Genomic DNA, 20,436 nt, shown 5'->3' with positions numbered 1-20,436 from the left:
TTGCATAATCCTGAAAAACAAACAAACAGGGATGAAAACCCGGTCGAGGAGATTACGCATCTTCAAACAAATCCTTTTGGAAACTTCCCAGTGGATCAGGAATCCTTCATCTTGTTTCCACCGAGAGAAACAGACTGAAAACTTCTAAAATCATTTTGTATAAATGAGGTAAATAAAGATTAATGTGGCTACAACCGTGCAGTATGTTGTGTGAACACCAGGGGGAGCCATACTCCCAAGAATCCACCCATCTATTCACCAATCATCAACAAAACATAGTTTTCATGTAATTATTCAAATTAACATCCCTGATATTCAGTGGTTATTAGGAGAAAGGAATTATTTCACCTCTGTGTCAATTTAATTCACATTTTATGTTTTAATTCCTAAAGAGTCAAATTAAATTAACTCTATTTTAAATCTATTTCAAATCAACGATAAGCGATCGAAGCCATATTCTGTGTTTGTGTTGTCGTTCTTTCTTTCGAACCTTTAACCTTTAACTGTGGGTCACACGGAAATGATGACATCACAGGAAATGAGATCAAAGATAGGAAAAAAAAAACAACATTCGGTGTTATCTCACATCCCAGACACTGACGGACTGATCCTCTTTATCCAGATCTGCTGCACGCCACGCTCTCTCTCTCTCTCTCTCTCTCTCTCTCTCTGTGTGTGTGTGCAGACACAAACATACAGTATTACTCAGAGCAGCACGCACACACACACACACACACACACACACACACACACACACACACACACAGGCATTAGTGTGTCTTCCCAGATGTTTTTCAGAGCAGTTATTTGACCAACAAACGTGGTTTTGTGCATCACTGAGCTGAGGTTACAGAACACAAATGCACTAATGGTGGCTGCTGGGGGATGAACTCCATTAATGTCACACACACACACACACACACACACACACACACACACACACACACACACACACACACAACAACAACAAAGCACTCTTAATGCAGATAGATAAATAAATAAACGAACAAATCCCTTTATGAGTTTGATATTCGGTGGTGAAAGAGCAGATTATGGACTCAGACTCTGTGTGAGATCAGAACTCTGCGGGTGTAATAGACGGATTTTCCTTCTGCTTTCACGCTCAATCCATCTGAGCCTGAAACGTTCGGCTGTGACGGGGATTATGAGACGAAGCTGCACAACAATGCTGCTGCTGCAGAGTCAACCCAGAGGTTTCAGCTGGAGGGGGGGTGGATCTGTGTCTCGGCTCATCCTGAATCCTGTTGTCCTCGGAAACTATTATGTTTCACTTTAAGAATATGTCAATGTTCTTGATTCAAGTTCTATATAAATTTGGTTGTATTTGAGTTTTCTTTCTATTTATTGTAACGCACATTGAAGTTTATGATTAAAACAGATTCAATTAGATTTGTCTTTCGTGAGGGTTTGATAACAATATCTGATATCTGCAACAGTCCTGGAAATATCGGTCGAGTTCTGATTGAGAGTCTTGACTTTCCCACTAGTGTGTGACCTTAAGACTGTTATCACACACACACACACACACACACACACACACACACACACACACACACACACACACACACACTCACACACACATCAAACAACAGCCGGGCATGGTTAGGTAATCTGGAATGATTCTGATACCTGTAAACTATTATACATTTTTTTGTGTGTGAGTGTGTGTGTGTGTGTGTGTGTGTGTGTGTGTGTGTGTGTCTGAGTTTGTGGGTGTGTGTGTGTAGCAGAGAGAGAGGCTGGTAGAGAGACGGAGGGGGCGTGTCTCAGCCCTCAGCCTCCTCCTGCTTGTCCCGCAGCAGACTCAGTCTGTCCCGTCACCAGGACGCACCTCTCCTCTCCTCCTCTCCTCCTCCTCCTCCTCCTCTTCCTCCTCCTCTCCGGAGCAGTGCGCCGGCCGGAGCTCACTCTGCCGGGTACAGAGAGGGATGAGGCCCCGGCAGGCAGCCCGGGAACAGCGAGGAGATACATGGATGTAATGGTTGTGGAGACGTCGCTGCTGGTTCTTCACGGACCTGACGGATTGTGAGCGCGTCACAGTGGGAACTTTACGCAGCGCGGAGTTTTGTTGTGGATGAATTTTACGCGTCGATGATGGATCATTATGTTTAAATCAACTCCAAACGGACTCTGGAATCTAAAGACTGTTCTTGTCTGTGTAACTTTCTGAGTCACCACGTAAACTTTTTTCTCCCGGAGATGGAGCCGGAGGAGGGGAAGGTCTCCGTGTGGGTATGCCGGGAGGAGAAGCTGGTCTCCGGCCTGACGAAGCGAACCACCTGCGCCGACGTGGTGAAGGTTCTGCTGGAGGACCAGAACCTGCAGCAGGGCACCTCCGCCGCGATGCTGTCCGGGTCCCCGCAGTCCTACTGCTTGGTGGAGAAGTGGCGGGGCTTCGAGAGGACCCTACCGAACAAGACCAAGATCCTGCGGCTGTGGAGCGCCTGGGGAGACGAGCAGGAGAACGTCCGCTTCGTCCTGGTGAAGACCGACGCGTCGCTGCCCAACAACGGGCCCCGCAGCGCCGAGGCCCGGGTGGTCCAGAGCCGGGACAGCGGGGGTCCGGGCGCCGGGCTGAAGGGAACCGCCAAGAGCTGCTGGACCGCCGCGGCCGCCGCAGCCAACCTGTCCCAGGAGAAGCAGCGGCGCATCGTGCGCAAGGCTTTCAGGAAGCTGGACAAGATGAACAAGAAGAAGGAGCACACCGTGTGCAAGGACCAGGGCTCCGTGGAGAAGATGGAGACCCTGGTGCACCTGGTGATCTCCCAGGACCACACCATCCGGCAGCAGGTCCAGCGGGTCAAGGAGCTGGACCGGGAGATCGAGCGCTACGAGACCAAAGTGCACTTCGACCGCATCCAGAGACACGGGGTGAACTATGTGCAGGACACATACATGGTGGACGCGGCGGCGGACCCCGCGGCCGCCGGCCCGGACTGCCAGGACGCGCGCTGCACCGCGGAGGCGCTGGCGCAGTTCGAGGAGTACGCGCGCCGCTGCGAGGAGGTCGTGCGGCTGCAGGAGGAGCTGACGGAGCGGGAGGCGCTGGTGGAGTGCATCACCGGGGAGATCCAGGAGGAGCTGAACCGCCGCTGGATGACGCGGCGGCGGGAGGAGAGAGGAGCCGAGGACGCGGAGGACGCCGCGGAGGAGACGAGCCGCGCCGCGTCCGCCGCTCCAGCTGTGGAGCCAGATGCTGAGAGTCAGTCCGAGGACGAGGTCCTGTTCGAGGAGGAGAGGATCAAGACACAGCTGGACACGAGTCTGTACATCGGCCTGAGGCTGAAGACAGACCTGGACTCCATCAGGGGGGACTTGGACCTGAGTCTGGCACTCTGGGAGACCAAGGAGAGCGAGCTGCTGGAGCTGCTGGCCCGGGTGGAGAGCATGGACATGGAGCAGGTGGAGGGCTCGGTGGGTGATGGTGCTGAGGAGCAGCTGGGGGCAGGGAGCGCTGACACTGAAGCTGCCCCCTCGGAGAAGAGCAGCGGCTGGGTGGAGCAGGCCAGAGGACTGTCCAAGGCCTGCAGCACCAACGACGACGACTCGGACACAGGCCTGAGCTCCATGCACAGCCAGGACTCCGACAACCCGCCTGTGTGCGAGTCGCTGGTGTAACTTTGGACTCGAACGCAAGAGCCACAAACTCAGGGGCCGAGAAATCAGTGTTGGTCGAAAGGGGGAGATGGTCTTCCTTCCTCAAAACGCACCTCAGTACGGACACTGTAATTCTATAGCAATAATTTCTGTATGTAGTCGTTGCACAATAAGCTAGGAGGGGGTGCTGCTCCACCGCTGACCTTTGACCTCCGTGTGGAGAGGCAACAAACTAGACCACGTGTTAGGAGAATTAGCCTCGAAGAGTATTAAAGCAGTATTGTGTAGTCCTCAAACTGGTTTACACAGATCTGATCACAGAGCGCTGATAAGAGCTGAGGCTGAGATGTGAGGCTGAGAGGTTTCAAACGGAAAGTTTCCCTTTAAAAGGTCAACGCACAGGACAGTCTGATGTCATCACACACACACACACACACACACACACACACACACACACACAGGTCAGACACACACATGCTGTCCAAGCTCGTTCAGTCAGACACACAAAGAAGCAGCATCAGTTCAGTGTCGTACCAAAAATCATCATTTCAATTTGTAGAAATCCTTAAGTTTTATCAGATTAAGAAAGAAAAACGGCAAATATTGTGATCAGGAGTTTACATGGACACCGATATTCTCAGATTAAGACGATAGAATTACGAGTAAAGTCGTGATATTATGAGAAAAATGTCTTTTCTTTACAAGAAAAAGTTGTAAGTTGTAATTTTACTTAAATAAAGCTGTAATACTACCAAAAAAGTCATAATATTACTAGAATAAAGTCGTAATTTAACAAGAATCAAGTAATTTTCACAAAGTTGATCTTCTGATATTCACCCTCTAACATTATTCTTGTTAATGTATTTTTATTCTTGTACATTTACAACTTTATTCTACAAATCTCAGATCTTCATTTCCTTAAAGTCGCCCTAATACTCCGTCGTACTGAGTCAGACACTTTCATGTAAACAGCGTTTTCCGATCACCTTAACTTGAATAAGCTCATATAGGAATAATCAATAATCATTAAGATGTGGAGTATTCCCACATTAGTTGCAGTTTCCTGTCTGATCCCGTCTGAGCCCAAGAGAAAACGAACCAGGCCTCGACAGACGTTGTGAGTCTGAACCCGACCAGAACCCCTCATGTAAACGTCCTAATCAGACTCATTCAGAAGAAGGTGAACAGTCAGATCGTCGGTGTCCATGTAAACGTCTCTGATCCGTTTCCCTCAGCACAGTCGACACTTCACATCGTCCTCAGTGTAGATGTAAAGTCTCTGAAGCACAAAGAGTCGTGTTGGTTTAGTGTTAGAGATAAAAACATGTGGTACCTGTTCTGTCTCTGCAGCTCAGTCAGTGGATGTTTAGTGGATCTATCAGTCTTTAACATCTCTTATAGAAACTACACACGCTGTCGGCTGTAGCTTCACATTCACGTGACATGAGAGTGATGTCGATCTCATCTCATCATCACACGTTATGGATGTTTCTGAGCTTCAGGGGTCACGACCTCCAGGCTGGGAACCTCTGGTTTAAAGCACAGGGAACAGATTCAGATTCAGATCCAGATTCAGTGCAGCGTCGTCACAGCAACATCACATCAGAGCAAAACACGGAGATTCTGGGCACTTGCTTGATTAAAGGAGGGTTCCAACAATTTACTGCTGTCCTCTGTAAAGAAAACTGAAGCAGGAGAGACGGATCCACCCTGATAGGTCAAAATCAGTATCCTACATTTCCCACAATGCAACTTGACAGCATTTGTAATCAGACTTTCCTGCCTCTTGCTAAACTAAAGTTTATTTAATGTGTGAAATTGGTTGAATGCCCCTTTAAAAACATGAGTTTGGCTTGTTTCCCTAAAAAAACATCACAAACAAGTAAAACCTTGAATTTGTATTGAGGTTAAACTTCAGAAACGATTTGCTTGTAGTAGAAGTTGGTTTGATAAGGAAAAATCCACCAGGGACACAAACATGAGTCAGAACAACAGAGAACTACGATCTACAAAGTCAATGAAGTGTTTCTGGATCGATCAGCAAAGATTTACTAGAGAAAAACCAGGAGAAATTCACATTTAAAGTCATTTTGGGCCTCGTCTGCTGAATTCTACGTCCTGTTTAATCATAGACTATAAATGAAGATGGACAACGCGTCTCTACTTCCTCTCGTAGAACAGGAATGAAGCTAAACTACCCTGGATACACGTGCACTTTATTTGAAGCCAGAGTCTGTGTAGTGGTGATGGAAGAGCGGAGCCATCTTGTTTTTATATCATCGGGAAAAAAACCCAAACTTATCAGAAACACTGTGTGATCAGAACTACCTAAAATGACAGAAATCATCTTTAAGAAAAAATGTTTCTAACGTGTACTTTGATTTCTTTGTTTGACCAATGTCCCGTCCACTAACTTGGAGGAGGTGGGTGTTTATCTTTATTTACAGTCTATGTTCTGAACGTCTGAGTCAAAGAAGCTTTTGTTTAATAATCTCCGAGACATAAAGATGAACTATTTTAATCCTTAGTTCACTCATTACGTCCTGGAAGTGGCTCCTGGTGAATATGTGTGTGATCTGTTCTCTCTGGTTCCAAGACCTGCACAGACGAGACCGAGAGGAAAAACATTAATTCAAGATCTTCCCTCGAGTAAACACACCGCTCAGTATTTGCGTGGGGCCGTCGTGATGTCACATCGTACATGTTTGACTTTGTGTGAAAAGTAAAAAAACCTTTGTAACACCCAGAGGAGACTGTGGCTTTAGCCGTTAGCTGTGTCCAGACACCAACATATATCCTGTGTAGCTAATTCATGTCGTGTGATCGGCGAAGCTTCTTCAGCAGCTGTGAGGCGACAGCAAGAAAAACGATGGGATGTTCTGTGGCTGCATCGTAACACCAGTCAGCTCCTTATTACACATGACTGTTAGTGGTGAAATAAACAGTGAAACACACCTGCTCTGTGCTTTGGTTTTATTCAGCGTGACTGAGGATTTTATACAAACTGATTTCTTTCTACTGCGTTTTACTAAATATCTCCGTTCAGACGAGAACAGAGAAACGACGACGACTAACAAACAAGGAGGAAAAGGTTTGTTTTGCTAAATATCATTAAATTATTATTTTAAAACTAAAACGTATCAGGAATAACCTCCGTTCATTGAGACGCATGTTATTTGACCATTTACGTTCACTGTGCACGTGCGTGTTGATGTAAACAGGAAGCAGATTGTAAAACTAAAACATAGAAGTGTGGAACCTCCAAGTTTGTGGTTTCTTGTTTAGTTTCTGAATGAAATAATGATCTGGAGACATCAGCAGTGCAGAGCTGGACAGTGAAAGGTGACTGTGTGTGTGTGTCTGTGTGTGTGTGTGTGTGTGTGTGTGTGTGTGTCTGTGTGTGTGTGTGTGTCCAGTCGTACCCGTCATGCATACTTGTGTTTAATTGCTGCTTCTTGATCGCTCGTCCATGAGCTCCTGCATCAATAATGCCACAGCATGAACCAGAGACCTGAACACTCAGGTTTCCACTCAGTAACACAAACCTTCACAGCTTCTCAACAGACTCACATCACACACATCACACACGTTACAAAACTAAATACACATTAATTCACTCACTTGTGTCCAAATTAGTTTTTAATTTGTCAGAGTTTTGAAATTTAAAAACGTCCAAATGAATAAAAGTGAACGGATTCTAACTTGTGGCGCTCGAAGACTAATGACATTTTAAATATTCAGCAGCAGCGTCTCAAAGTTCTCAAACAGCTTCTTGTGCCCATTGTGTTGACATTGTTGTGTTAACTGCCCCCCCCCACACCCACACTCGAGACTGAATTTTCAATCTTCAGTTTAGAAAAATAATTAACAGAAAATATATTTTAAGATATAGAAAGTTACGCCACTGGACGTTTACCATTTTCCCAATTTACTGTTGCTCTTTAAAATGAATCGTTTATCTCCGAATTATTTAAATTCCTTCCTCAGAGCTAAAGCAGAATCTACTGGTGTGATGACGAGTTTACACCATGTGACAGGAAGAAGCTCCGCAGAGCGTTGGGATGTAATAACTGAGCGACGACCGAGACGTTAACTTATATGAAAACCATCTAATCTTTAAGTTTCCTAACTTTGCAGAACTTTTAAATTCGCTGAAAACATATAGAGGAAAGAACCAGTGAAAAAACATCACACGTCTCTTTTTAACCGTGAGTTTGAGGAATGAAGGTGACAAGACAAACATTATGTTCAAACGATAACAATCAAATCTTTAATATTTGGTTTTGACCTCTGTCTGTAACGACATGTAAAAGTCACATCGTGTCTCTGACGTCACTGACGAGTCAAACCTCCTCTTCCTCGCCTCCTCACAGAGTTCCAGACATTTCTGCAGACAAAGGTTGTAATTTGGTGCCGTGTTTCCGTGTGGGTTCATCTCTGCCATGAACTCGATGCCACACCTCGCTGGTCTATGTTCGGCATGTGAAGCACCATCCCAGAATGAGCCTTGTACCTACAGCTCTGACTTCCACCCGGGGGAAACCACGATACGAGAGCACACAGATCAAATCCAGTGTTTACTCAACAGAGCCGCTGCATTGTGAGCGCCACGGGGGGAATTCCTGAAAAGTGTGCGTAAGGAGAAAACAAAAAACACGGGGGAACATATACTGAATATAATTATATACATGCAGACAGATTTAAAATAGCAAAGACACTGAAAGAAGAGCGAGTTAGGGCTGAAGAAGCAGATTCAAAACAAACGTAACAGTTAAAGCTGGTTTCAGACCCTGAAACTGGAAGAATACAAAGATCTCCGGATGGAAAAGAGGACATGAAGAACCAAAGAGTAAACAGGCGTGAGCCACATCCGATTACAACTGATAATACTAAGTGTCACAAAATGATAAAATTATCGTACATCATGGACATTTTGGCATTAATGATCGTGCATCGTACAGAGGGCAAAATAATCTCACAAATACGATAATTATGGTAAATCTGGAAACATTTGACGTAAACTTTATCGCCACCTACTGGTCCAGAACGAGTGATTGTAGCCCGATTTGAGATATTTTGTAAAAACGAAGGTTGTGTGAACAAAAATGTTTTTTAAATGGAGACAGACACAGAACTTCAGCTGAGCCCTTCTGTGCACATGACGAACAAACATAAAGACATGAAGAGCGAGCGATATGATGAGGTTATGCAACCTTGTTAGTGTGTTTGTGTGTTTGTGTGTGTGTGTGTGTGTGTGACCCCGGTGATGTGTTGGCAGAAACAATGTGAGGTGGTGTGAGGCCAGTTACTAGCAGCTGCTCACATCTCCACCGAAAACACTGGTTTATATAACCGGTGCTAAGAAACACACACTGCAGGGACAACACAGAGTTTACGTGTGTGTGCATGTGTGTGTGAGTACATGGGTTGAGTGGTGATTTAACCAGCAGTCCCTGTATGTGAGTGTGTTAATGTGCACGTCACAATAATGTGTGTGGATTCCTGGAGCATGGCAGCGTGAAGATGACGCAACCGTGTTACGTACGAAATGAAGTGAAAACGTCACGATGAAAAACAAAAACATCAAACAACCAGAGAGGAAAGTGAAGAAGTGAGTTTCTCTGCAGCTTCAGGCAGCGCACGTGAAAAACACACAAACATCTGTTCACTGTGTGTGTGTATGTGTGTGTGGAGTTAATCCCTGTGAGAGGCAGGACTGTGTGTTACAGGGGGTGAGATGCTCACACCAGAGGTTTGTGTGTCCTCCAAACACACACACACACACACACGACTGTCTTAACAATACGTGCACATCACCATCGTTCCCTCACAGCAGATCTGATGATGAAGAAGATGATGAAGATGAGGATGATGAGACGTAGTGGACGGACGTCTCCTTCCTCTCTTCACCTTTCATGCTCTCGTTTGCTCTTTTAATCTCAGTGTGTGTTTCCAGCGCTCGGGGACAAACCTCTGGTCCCACAGCTGGGGACAGATGTGGCTTCATCTGAGTTAAAACACCTCGTCAGCCGCTAATCTGCTGCTGGAGCGAAGCTACACGATTTAACATTTCACTGGATTGATCGTGATGATGATATTGGAAAAATAATAAATTAATGTGTCAGTGATCAGACTGAAACGACCTCTCTCACCTGAGAGACGCAGAAAGTCTCAGTTAAAAGTGTCGGTTTGAAAGAACAGGACTGAAAATATTAAAATATTAACCTGAAATCACTCAAATTGTGTCTGTCCTATAAAATGAAATGAATTAGTTTAAATTCTATTAAAAACTAAACTGTAAAAAGTCAGTTATAAACCCAGTGACAGAAATTACACGTGAAATTTGTATTTAAACATTTTTTTAAATTCAAAATGAAAACTGATGGACAGATAGATAGAAAAAACTGAATTTGAATTTCTTGGAGGATTATTCTTATTAATTCTTCCAGTAGATGTTGAGATGCCTCATATATAACAAAGGAAAAGTTCTGTCCGTCACAAAGATAATTCAATAACAGATTAATAATGCTAATACCAAACGGCAGCAGGCGGTCTGAGGCGTCTGCAGGAGCCACCTCCCGGTTGTGCAGCGACCATGTGGTATTAGATCCCCTCAGCATTAACCTTTTATCACAGCTTATGTAGAGCGCTGACCCCCGAGTAACAGGTCACGCAGCTCATGATTTATTGAGCTCGTCAGTGATATTATTTATTTAAATGTTGTTTTTCCCCTCAGTGCTGAATGTGTCTGAATCCACATGCTCCATAAAGTCTAGCGACACTGACAACTGAGCGAGCGGCTGCGATCATGAATAATGAAGCAGAAACAGCTTGTCGGGCCGGAGCCGCTGTTCTGCCGCGTCGCTCTGCATTAAGCCTCCGACTGATGAGGCCAGAGAGGAGGAGGAGAGAGAGTTTCACTTCAGACGCTCATGTAGCGACAACAGCTACGAGCGAGTCGGACGCGTCAGCAGCCGCGTGAGAGGGCAGGAGATACTGAGACGCTCTTCACAGCACGTGTGTGTGATATCAAGACTTTAATGTGAAAACGTGATTTAAAACCACGTTTAAAAAAAAACATGACTCCTTTAAGCTGCGGTGTCTTGTGGGTAATAAATGCTTTGCTGTGTAATTATCTTGTGTCACAGCAGCAGAGCTAGAAAGTGACAGGGAACAAGGATTAACAAACAAATCGGGTTGTGAAAGTGATTAGAAGCTCTGATGGTGTGTGTCTGACACGTCAGGTTCTCTGTGCTGCTGCTGCTTCAGGACGTTTATTTAAAGGCCCTGGAAACGTTCTTCTCTCCACGAGCTGTGGTTCTATACGAGTAACATGGTTCTACAGGATAGAACCGAGAAGATATGAAATCAGTTAGAAATCTAAGTTACAGGCGTTTTTAGGGGTCAACGTGTTTGCTGTCTCTGCAGGAACATTAAGTGTTAAGGGCGGAGAATTGGATGTGAGAACACGACAACGACATGTTGGCTCACATGTAGAGTGAAGGTCATACGTGTGCTCATTCATTCGAACACGCCCCTGCAGAGGAGAGTCCACCACGCACATGGAAACTCACAGGTTCTGGGAAAATGTCGCACTCGGGTGACGTTTTCTGTTCGTACTCGTCCACGATGTAAAAAAAAAACACTCCGGGGATTATTTCCAAAGTTCTGTGACTGGTTCCTGTTCTGGAAGTTTCCTGGAAGCTGGTGAAAGGAGAACTCAGGCAGAAGAGTTTAATGTAGACTTGATGCATCAAGGAGACCAGAAGGTGGAACAATAGATAAAAGCAAGTGTCACCCCCCAGTCTGAAGATGTCTCCCACAGCCTCCCAGTATATCTCCCTCTACTTGCGTCACCCGTTCCAACAGCACATCCATGAAAGGCTAGAATTGCTGTCACTCTCCATGTTACACGTAGGTGTTGGCATCCTAGAGAGAAGGGAGAATCTGTGGAACTAGACAGGCGCTCTTCTCCTGTACAGATATGATGTGTAATATACGATATACATTAATATAAAGTGGCGTATACAGTAATGTGTGAGGATTGTTCAACAGATACCAGTTGTTATAAGAACGTTTTAATTAAAACCGTGGGAACGAGCGACGTTATTCCTTAAACGAGAGCCAGGGACAAATTTAACAGCCTCCAATGAAAACATGTGGCAGCTCGGTGTTTGATTAATGTGGGTGGAGAAAGCAACGGCGTTACAGGAACCAGCTTTTCCAGTTACGGTGAAGTGAAGCGCCCTTTATGCACAGGTGCACAATTTGAGTTTGGTATCGCTGAACGTTTGCCTCCTGATGGATTAACGATTCATTTAATTCAATTTAAATGAACACGTCTATCATCTGATTTGACATCTCTTCACGTGGAGCTTCCTCCAGTCGGAGACGTCTCGAGACCGAAACCCATGAAGACTCTGTGTCGTCTGACTTGTACTTTATGTTCTTAAGCTTCAGATCACGTTGAGGAACAGGAAACTTGCTTTTCTGCCTCTTTCTTCACAGACTCCTCCAAAATATAATAAATCGGGAAAACGAAAATGTCAACGTTGCAGTATTTTGTCCACTAAGCATCACTGCAGTTAGTACGACACATACTGAAGTCACGAGTTATTTCTAAAAGAAACACTGAGCTACTTTGTTAGCGATGCTAGTGAGTGTGAGTTAAAAACCCAAGGACGAGGACGAGCAAGGCCGACCTGCAGAGAGAGAGAGAGAGAGAGAGAGAGAGAGAGAGAGAGAGGAGTGTGAGAGTAAACAAGAGAAACAAGAGGCTGTGATTTATAGAGGAAAGGGGGAGAGTCAGGCCTTGACATTTATGACCTTGACGAGCCGGTTCTGTTCCGTTTTATTCGGTCACTTCAATCTTCCCCGGCTCCTGCACCCGTCTGTCAGTCAGAGCCAACGGCATCAGGGAGGGCAGGGGGGGGCGATCAATATTTTACAAAAGCAGCTCAGCCAGAGAAGACGGAGCGGCAGCGGTGACGTCACAGACTCACAGACACAAAGACACAAAGACACAAAGACACAAACTGTAGAAGCTCCGGAGTCGAACACAGAGTCCTGACGGGCAGGGTGACACAAAACAAACAAACCTCCGTCACTTTAATATCAAGATATGGATTTTAATTTTAAAGTGTCACTGCTTTCCATTCATTTTCTTTTTGTGCACTTCAATCATTTCTTCAAAAAAGCACAATCAGAGAGATAAATTATTAATATTTTCTTGTTACCTGTAAATCTCAAAGCACAAAGATTTCTACTGAACAACGAAATACTTCAAGTCCAAATTAACTTTACATTTTTAATTATTGTTTGGAAAGAAATTAGTACTTATAATTATGATAGTAAGTGATATATTTTAATGCATATTTTTATATGCATAGAAAACACTTTTTTGAATGACACTGAATCGAAAGGTTACGAGTCGTATAAATGCAAACTTATGCAAATTATCATAAATGAAGTGCTTTGATATTTCAGAATCAAAACACCTTTCCCACTGCACCTTGTAATTATCAAACAGTGACCATTACCCATGTCAGGATATTAAAAAGTTACATGGAATTTGTTGCAATGAGAAAATTGTACATTATGGTAAATATATTATTTCCATCTTTCATGTGCATGAAACACAAAGAGCTCTGGTTCTGTATCAGAGGGGAAAACAGTCGGATAAAACGCTGGTGCATCATCTGGTGGAAAAAACGAGATGAAAGATGAAAGGCATTTTGGAAAACTGGCATCGAACACGAGGACGGCTCATCTGACGGCGTCCCGACATCATCACACAGGAAGTGAACTATTTCAGTCATTCGTTTTCCAGGGTCGGGTCAGAAGTGGAACAGTGCAAATGACCATCAGGCAGAAATAAAACCTGTAGAACCAATCAAATAAATCCTCCCCGGTGAGGGAGACGCGCTCCACCCGGCGCAGTAACGTAAACTCTGGATTAACCATCAACCAGGAGTCAACACTCGCACGGACCGGAGCTGCCTTGAACCTCAGGTTCCCTCACACCTGACGGAGGCAAACACAGCGTCAGCGTCTGAGGGAACAAGACGTCCAACAGATCTGTGAAGGTTGAGTGTGTGAGGAGGAAAAGCTTCTCCCCAGAATCACTCCCACAAAGAAAAGAGCCGACAAATTACAGCGTGGTACGTGTGTGTGTGTACTTGTACTTGTGTGTTTGAAGGACCACTCGACTTGTATTGAGAAAATAACTTTAACACTTGTTTGAGGATTTGCTTTTAGGGTTAGAACTACGTTTAGTACAAGGGTTAGAAGAACAAGACTGTGTGGTGCATAATTTATGTTGTGGGAACCAAAATCTGTTTAAACCGTCACATTAACCTAAAATAAATCAGTAGACGTGAAGGCAAAGACTTGTTTTAAGGTTAGACTAAAGTTGGATTGTTTGTCTGTGTGTGTTGTGTGTGTGTGTGTGTGTGTGACACTAAAGCGAGTTCCCACAGGTGGACGACATCAGAGCTGCCAAGAACATGTCAGTCATATTTCACTGGGTTTACATGACAGGTGCATCGTGACTCGTCTTCCACTTACGGTAACGTATGATTATAAATACACATTCAACCTTCATTCATTCAGCTGCACAATAATCTCCTTCTCTCCCAGATATTCATAAAAGTTGGAGTATTTGGTGGCGAATATAAAGTTTTGTAAAACCAAATAACAAATACTCTCCACACGTCTTTTACATTTTTCTTCGTGTTGACATGTTTGTTGTCCTGCTGCAGCGTAACGTGAGACACACGAGGACGATAAGTGAAATTAGATAAGTTAAGAAGCAGCTCAGGGTTAAAAGAATGCAAAGCTGCTGGAGGGAGATCAGATCTGAGATCAACGGATTCGACGGCAGAGGGAAAAGAGAGGAAACAGCTGAAGTGAACATCTTACTGTCACTTTGAAATCACCCAGGTGTCAGAGAACAGGCAGAAAACCAGCTGCACTGTTTCACCATCATTCATCAGGCTCTGCAGGAGAGAGGAGCCGTCGAGAACATCACATATTGACGTGTTCTGAAAACATTTTAGTTTTATCAATCTTCTCGTCTAAGTTTTGGTCCAAAGGAAACCAGCTGATGCTCCTCGGCCTCAAACATCTTTATATTTTCACTAATTGTGCTTGAATCAACTCAAATAAACACGAATCCATCATCGGGACCTGTTGGTTTCCTCTGGAGAAACGACACCATGAGTGATTTTACAGATGATGCTGCTAAACGGAGCGGCGGCTGCACAAGGTTGCACATCTGGAGAGTGTGTGTGTTATGTGTGTGACCGGGCGATAGTGCGAGCGGCCGACAGGATGTTCGCTCCGACTCCAGCCTCATCTCCATCAGCACCAACAGATGAATGGAGGGAAACAGATGCTGCCTTTCGCTTTCCTGTTCGCCACTTCCTATTACCTCTGCAGTGTGTGTGTGTGTGTGTGTGTGTGTGTGTGTGTGTGCCAAGCCATATTTTCCTGTTTCCATTATTTAATTCCTAAAGTTCTCGTCAGCTCAACCAAGTGATTTAGACGCGACCTGATTGGTGAATTACTTCATGTTCCGTCCACGGACTCTGGTCTTAAACCTGACGTCACGTCACAAACCATTCTGCTCATATTCCTCATTTGAGTATCATCACTCTGAAAGGTTTACATGCTCTAAAGTTCAGAGGACGTTCAGTGAACTTGGATTCACTAGCTGCAGCCACAGCTCTGCAAACTGCCAGTTTCAAGTCAAACACGTAATCAGAGCCTCACTAGATTCTTCTGTCTGGTCTCAGAGCAGCGGACAGAACGACTGACGCCCGAATGATCCACACGTCGGCAGAGTTTGTGATTTAAAGTCGACTCTTCGTGCTTCGTGTTTTTCTTCCCGCTCTGAAGTCTCCGTCATTTACCCCCAGGAGTTAATCTGTGTGTCTGATATGTAAACACAGATCTGAGGAGTTACTTCACGCTGCTGTCGTTCGGTACGATCTCAGATCTGAGGCTGAGACGCCGAGCTGCTCTTCGACTGTGGAGCAGGGATCAGGTTCAGGGAGACTCTCCTTCACTTTCCCTCCCAATGAAAGAATGTGACGGTAGATTAGCTCAACGGGCAGAATCAGGAGGCAATCATTAACCCCAGCTTCCTGCTCAGCTACACACAGGAATCTTTGGAAATCCATCCACCTTTCCTTTCACACGTGGAACTGTTAAACACGTCTCTCGTGTTTGTTCCATCGATCTCTCTGATCTAATCCAATCTAATCCGACTTCCTGTGCTCATGCAGCTTCTTTCTTTGACCTAATGGATTCTACTTGATGGATTTTTTACTTTATTTTTGAATCCCTCTCTTTTGCCATTACTTTTAAATGATGCTGCATTATTTTATCAGCTTTCCTACTGATTATATCATTTGCCGTCTTTGATTTAAATTATATGAATTTGCTTGTTGTCCTTGATTGTTTTCTTGTTTTCATTGGTCCTCTAACTTTGTAACAGCTGTTTTGAAAGTTATTATTTCATATTTTTGAAGACCCAACAGAATGAGCTATCTATATGTGGCATCTGGTCAAAACAGATTTATTCTGGCAAATATGTTCTGATCCTAGTTTGGTGAAGATTGAGACGGTGGAAAAAGTTTGTGTCAATATGGATCGACAAGAGTTTCACGTGTTGTGGGTTCATCGTGAAGAAGTGAGGTGCTTTGTTAAAGGCAGGAGCTGAAAGGGAAACATCAGTAAATCCTGATCTAATGACTTCCTGTAACTTTCACTGAAATCTGTTTGGTGCTTTTTGAGACTAGTGAGCAAACAGAGAGCAACAGAAAACGTCACTTCCACTGAAGACGCTAATTATAACATGTTATGAGCCTTAAAGCCTTCACATCCCAAACAGCAATTTCCCCCGATTCTTCATGTGAAGCAGCACAAACGTAAAAACGTGTCTAATTACGACAAATCCTCCCGGAAAATAAACAACATGAAAATATCTGATAATGATAATGACTTAAAAACTAAAACGGGTTCTGCTTCACGTGTTCTCTGTTTGGTTTATTCTCAACGCAGGATTATCAGACTTCTGACTCACACGTGAACGTTAATGTTTGACTGTGAAGACGTCTTTCTGTTTCATAATCGCACCGGACCTGTGCAGGCTAAGTGAGCAGAGGTATGTGACCCCCCCACCCCCACCTCTCTGTCCAGGTCGTGCAAGTTTGTGTTTGATCCTGAACCAACAGGTCAAACCATTACAAGGTCAGAGACTGGGCTCGGTACATTCCTCAGCCTTTAATAGGTCACCACTGGAACACGTCGCCCTGGAGGAGAGATAGAGGATGAACAGGACGATCGGTTCAAAGAAGGAAAGAGTAGGGACGCACTTGGATTTTCACTTAATAGATGAATACAAGCGGTGAGATTTACAGAATATTGTGTCAAGTGTAAAACTAAGAACAAGGTCTTAAAAACCATGTAACTCTAAATCTAAATGTAATTAACACGATGGCGAGGTTGAAGCCCGATGAAAAGCCGAGGAGTCTTTGAGCAGGAGGGACGTCGCGGTCGGTCCGGGACAGACTTCCTCCTGAATAAGTAACAAGGCCCCATTAAAAAGTCAAATATCAATATTTTATTAGTGTCGATGATGTAAGACGATAAAAACAGAGTCATTCTGTAGCATTTATGGGTCAAGTGGAAAAATAAGAAACAGCACCAGTGCAGCACATAGTAACACCAAAGAGACACACACACATTATTCATGTGCATGTTTCAGAAATCTGTCTCCACATGAACTGATCTACACACTCTGGTTCAGTTAGTCTGCCAGTTTAAATCCACAGGTCTGTTCAGGTGCTGACTCAGGTCCCTCACACGAGTCCTCACACGACCCGCGCAGCGATAACTCCTTCGTTCCAGAGACAAGCTCAGGAGCCGAGACCTTCCCCGGTTGTGATTTACGATTCACGACGTACACGTAAACAAAAACACACACGAGTGGTGATTAGACAAGTGAACAGTCAGCAGAGCAGCCGCCGTTCAAACAGGGACCGAATACTGTGTCATCAATTTACGTGATGAGCAGGTTTCTCCTAGGAGACGATAAACATATCATTTAAATCAAATACAGGCACATACACTTTATTGCCTGTTAGTTGATGGTTCGTGAATAACTCACACAGACGGATCTGCCCCCAGGTTAATGTGCGAGCAGTGACTTTTAGTGGAGTTCCAGTGGACTTGTTCTAGTGGGAGTTGTTCATTTGGGTTTTGTGCGACTTGTCTCGGTCCAATAAGCTGATTCACTAACTAGTGTCGTCTCCCTGTCTTGTTCCGTCACGTCCCTCTGCCTCTTCAGCGTCAGATGAGCGTGGACTCCCTGGCGTTCCTGAGCGGGCCACTGATCTGATGTCTGGACGACAGCTCCCTGAGAGACGACGACAGGGAGAAGAGTAAATAAAGACAAACAGGACAAACACAAGACTCAGGAGATCAGGAGGATAAACGTTCTGCTCATATTCAGGTTCATAATTTTAATTTGTGTTAATTCTTGCAGTAGAAACAGGTTTTTACGAGCTCAGATCAGCCCTGATGGAAACAGGACTTCCAGGTGAACGGGTTAATAATAATAATTAAATTTTCTTCTCTTTTGTTTTGGCAACAAAAAGCATCAAATTCCTGGCATATTATTTTGTTTCATATTAAAATGTTTGTCTGGGACACAAATGACATTTTTGCCAAAACCAATTAATTCTAAAACGTTCTCCTTATAAACCACAGACAGTTGTGAACACACCCTTAAGCTATCGAGCCGATTGCATCAGCGAGGAAACCGTGATGTGGAAACAAATAAAAACATCCTGAAAGAAAACACACGTCTCTGAAATATGTCCGAGGCCGCCTGCTCTCTTCTCACCTCCTCGTTTCTGTTTCTCCTCTGAAGGGATCTTACATTTTTCACGGCTCGCCAGCCTCTGGGCCTCGGCGGCGGGAAACGGGCGCCGTTCCTTTTCCACGACGTGGACACACATTTCACCATCTGATAACAATCGTGACGCGCGAGTTAATTCTGATTCCGACGATGGGAGATCACAAATCTGGTCGATTCCCAACAGGAAACATTCTCCCGTGATATCACATAAATCAGATTCTTTTTCTAACTCTGTGTGACTTCATCTCTGCTGTCAGGGCCGGTTGCCTCGCCTCAGTCCCACCACACAAACACCAGCTCTGTTCCCTGGATTAAAATGTCAGACTTTAGCTGTGGCGTGAGGGAGCACACGGGACAGAAAGAAAGACACCAGTGTGTCTGTGGGAGCACCTTTGTTTTCCCGTTGAGTCTGAGTCGCTAGGTTTGATTTGCATTGTGCGCTGGGAGTCAGCGTGTGTGCAGCGATTACCCTGAGCAGGTTAGCTACGGAGGCTTTAGCCGCATGTGACCGGAGACAAACCCAACCTGCCGGTAAACAGCCATTCACTGGGGCCGGCCCTCTGTCTGGCTGGCCCTCAATGCATGTCTGTGGAGGTGGCTCAATGGAAGAATTGACACTATGGTAATGGGCTCCTTGATACCGGGCCCCCCCACAGCACAAGCGTATGGCCAAGTCTGTCACTGCCACTAAGCTGCACAAGTCCACGGAGGGACGGGTGAGGTGGGCCCCACATGCTATTCAGCCCACGGCCCGAATAATGAACCTGAATAATCACTCTTACAGCAAAAAGAAAGTCTGTGAAGAAGCTGAGGTGTGTGCCACATAACAGACGGACTCCAAGGAAGCAGAAAACCACAAAACACAACATGCGGCTCGAACAAAAACCTGAAGACTAGTACACACCGTGCCACCCACGCACACTTTTCACCGCTGTTGTAAAACTTTGGGCGTTTCTGCACAGCAACAAAACAACGTAGAGAAGTAAACCGAAACGTATCGGCTGCAATATAAGACAACAAAGAAAGTTAGGTTTAAGGAAGAGAAGCACAAGAACGATATGTTGTCGTTGCCGTTCGTCCGTCTCTCAGGAGGATTATGCAAAAACGACTGAACCAAAAATTCTTGAAACTTGGTGGACGTGAGGGACACGAGCCAAGGACGGAGTCGTTAACATTTGGAGACGATTCAATTAAGACGATGGATCCGGGGTTGTTTTTAGAGAGAGAGGCCCTTCTAGTCAGAGTACCAGAGAAACTACGATCTTTGAAAGAATTATTATACGAGTAATTTGTTGTGTTTTGGGGGCTGATGCCAAAACTGATATTAGAGAGTATAAAAATGTCCTTTACAGATATATTGGCCAATATTTATATTTGAAAAACATTTGCCAATTATTCCTAAGATGCCTTTATCAAACTCTTATAACAAAGAAATGAAACTGAGGCCTAATATTTAAAGAAAACAAACAAATTCTCATCTTTTCTGAATCGTCCATATGTAAAATAATGTCTGTCGGCTCCAGACGCAGCTTCATTGTGTTGCTGGCACATCGAGTGTTTGAGTCACTCAGAGTTAATCAGCTGTATAAGTTGTGTTCGTCCAGTTTAACCTTAAGTTAAACAGATTATCTGAAGGCTGCTGCCATATGTGAAAACGAGTTCACGGTGTCTGACGATGTCCAAACTGCAGAAACGAACAAACAATCCCATTCGTCACAGACGGACTGAAAAAAAGGCTGAAAAGTGAAAAATGACGAGGGACGGAAAATCGATTACGAGAGAAGAATGAGAGCGAGGGAGGAATCGATTGGCTCCAGTAGCTCAGGCAGACGACGGCAGCAGGTTGCAGACGTCAGCGGTCGAACGTCGTGATGGTGCGAGATGGTTACGGT

The 20,436-nt window shown here is 44.7% G+C and overlaps 2 protein-coding genes across 2 annotated transcripts in view; one reads left to right on the top strand and one right to left on the bottom strand.

Annotated features, from left to right (window-relative positions):
• Window positions 1–1,842: 1,842 nt before the first annotated feature.
• On the top strand, window positions 1,843–6,572 carry rassf10a (Ras association domain family member 10a). The gene has a single exon (XM_035157879.2). It carries the CDS (start codon window positions 2,221–2,223, stop codon window positions 3,637–3,639), a length of 1,419 nt encoding a protein of 472 aa, XP_035013770.1. The 5' UTR covers window positions 1,843–2,220; the 3' UTR covers window positions 3,640–6,572.
• Window positions 6,573–17,222: 10,650 nt separating this feature from the next.
• si:ch211-266k8.4 (rab GTPase-activating protein 1) overlaps window positions 17,223–20,436 on the bottom strand; it is a 44,817-nt gene continuing 41,603 nt past the window's right edge. The window contains exon 15 of the mRNA XM_035157896.2: window positions 17,223–18,040. Within this exon, the coding sequence (XP_035013787.2) occupies window positions 17,974–18,040 (67 nt within the window). The 3' untranslated portion in view covers window positions 17,223–17,973. The remainder of the gene's footprint in view (window positions 18,041–20,436) is intronic.

Source organism: Hippoglossus stenolepis, chromosome 5 (assembly GCF_022539355.2).
Source record: "Hippoglossus stenolepis isolate QCI-W04-F060 chromosome 5, HSTE1.2, whole genome shotgun sequence".
Lineage (NCBI taxonomy): Eukaryota > Metazoa > Chordata > Actinopteri > Pleuronectiformes > Pleuronectidae > Hippoglossus > Hippoglossus stenolepis.
This window is presented reverse-complemented; position numbering and strand designations above follow the sequence as displayed.

What these genes read in the sequence shown, in the direction of transcription:
- rassf10a (XM_035157879.2), top strand. Translation starts at nt 2,221, where the DNA reads ATGGAGCCGGAGGAGGGGAAGGTCTCCGTGTGGGTATGCCGGGAGGAG.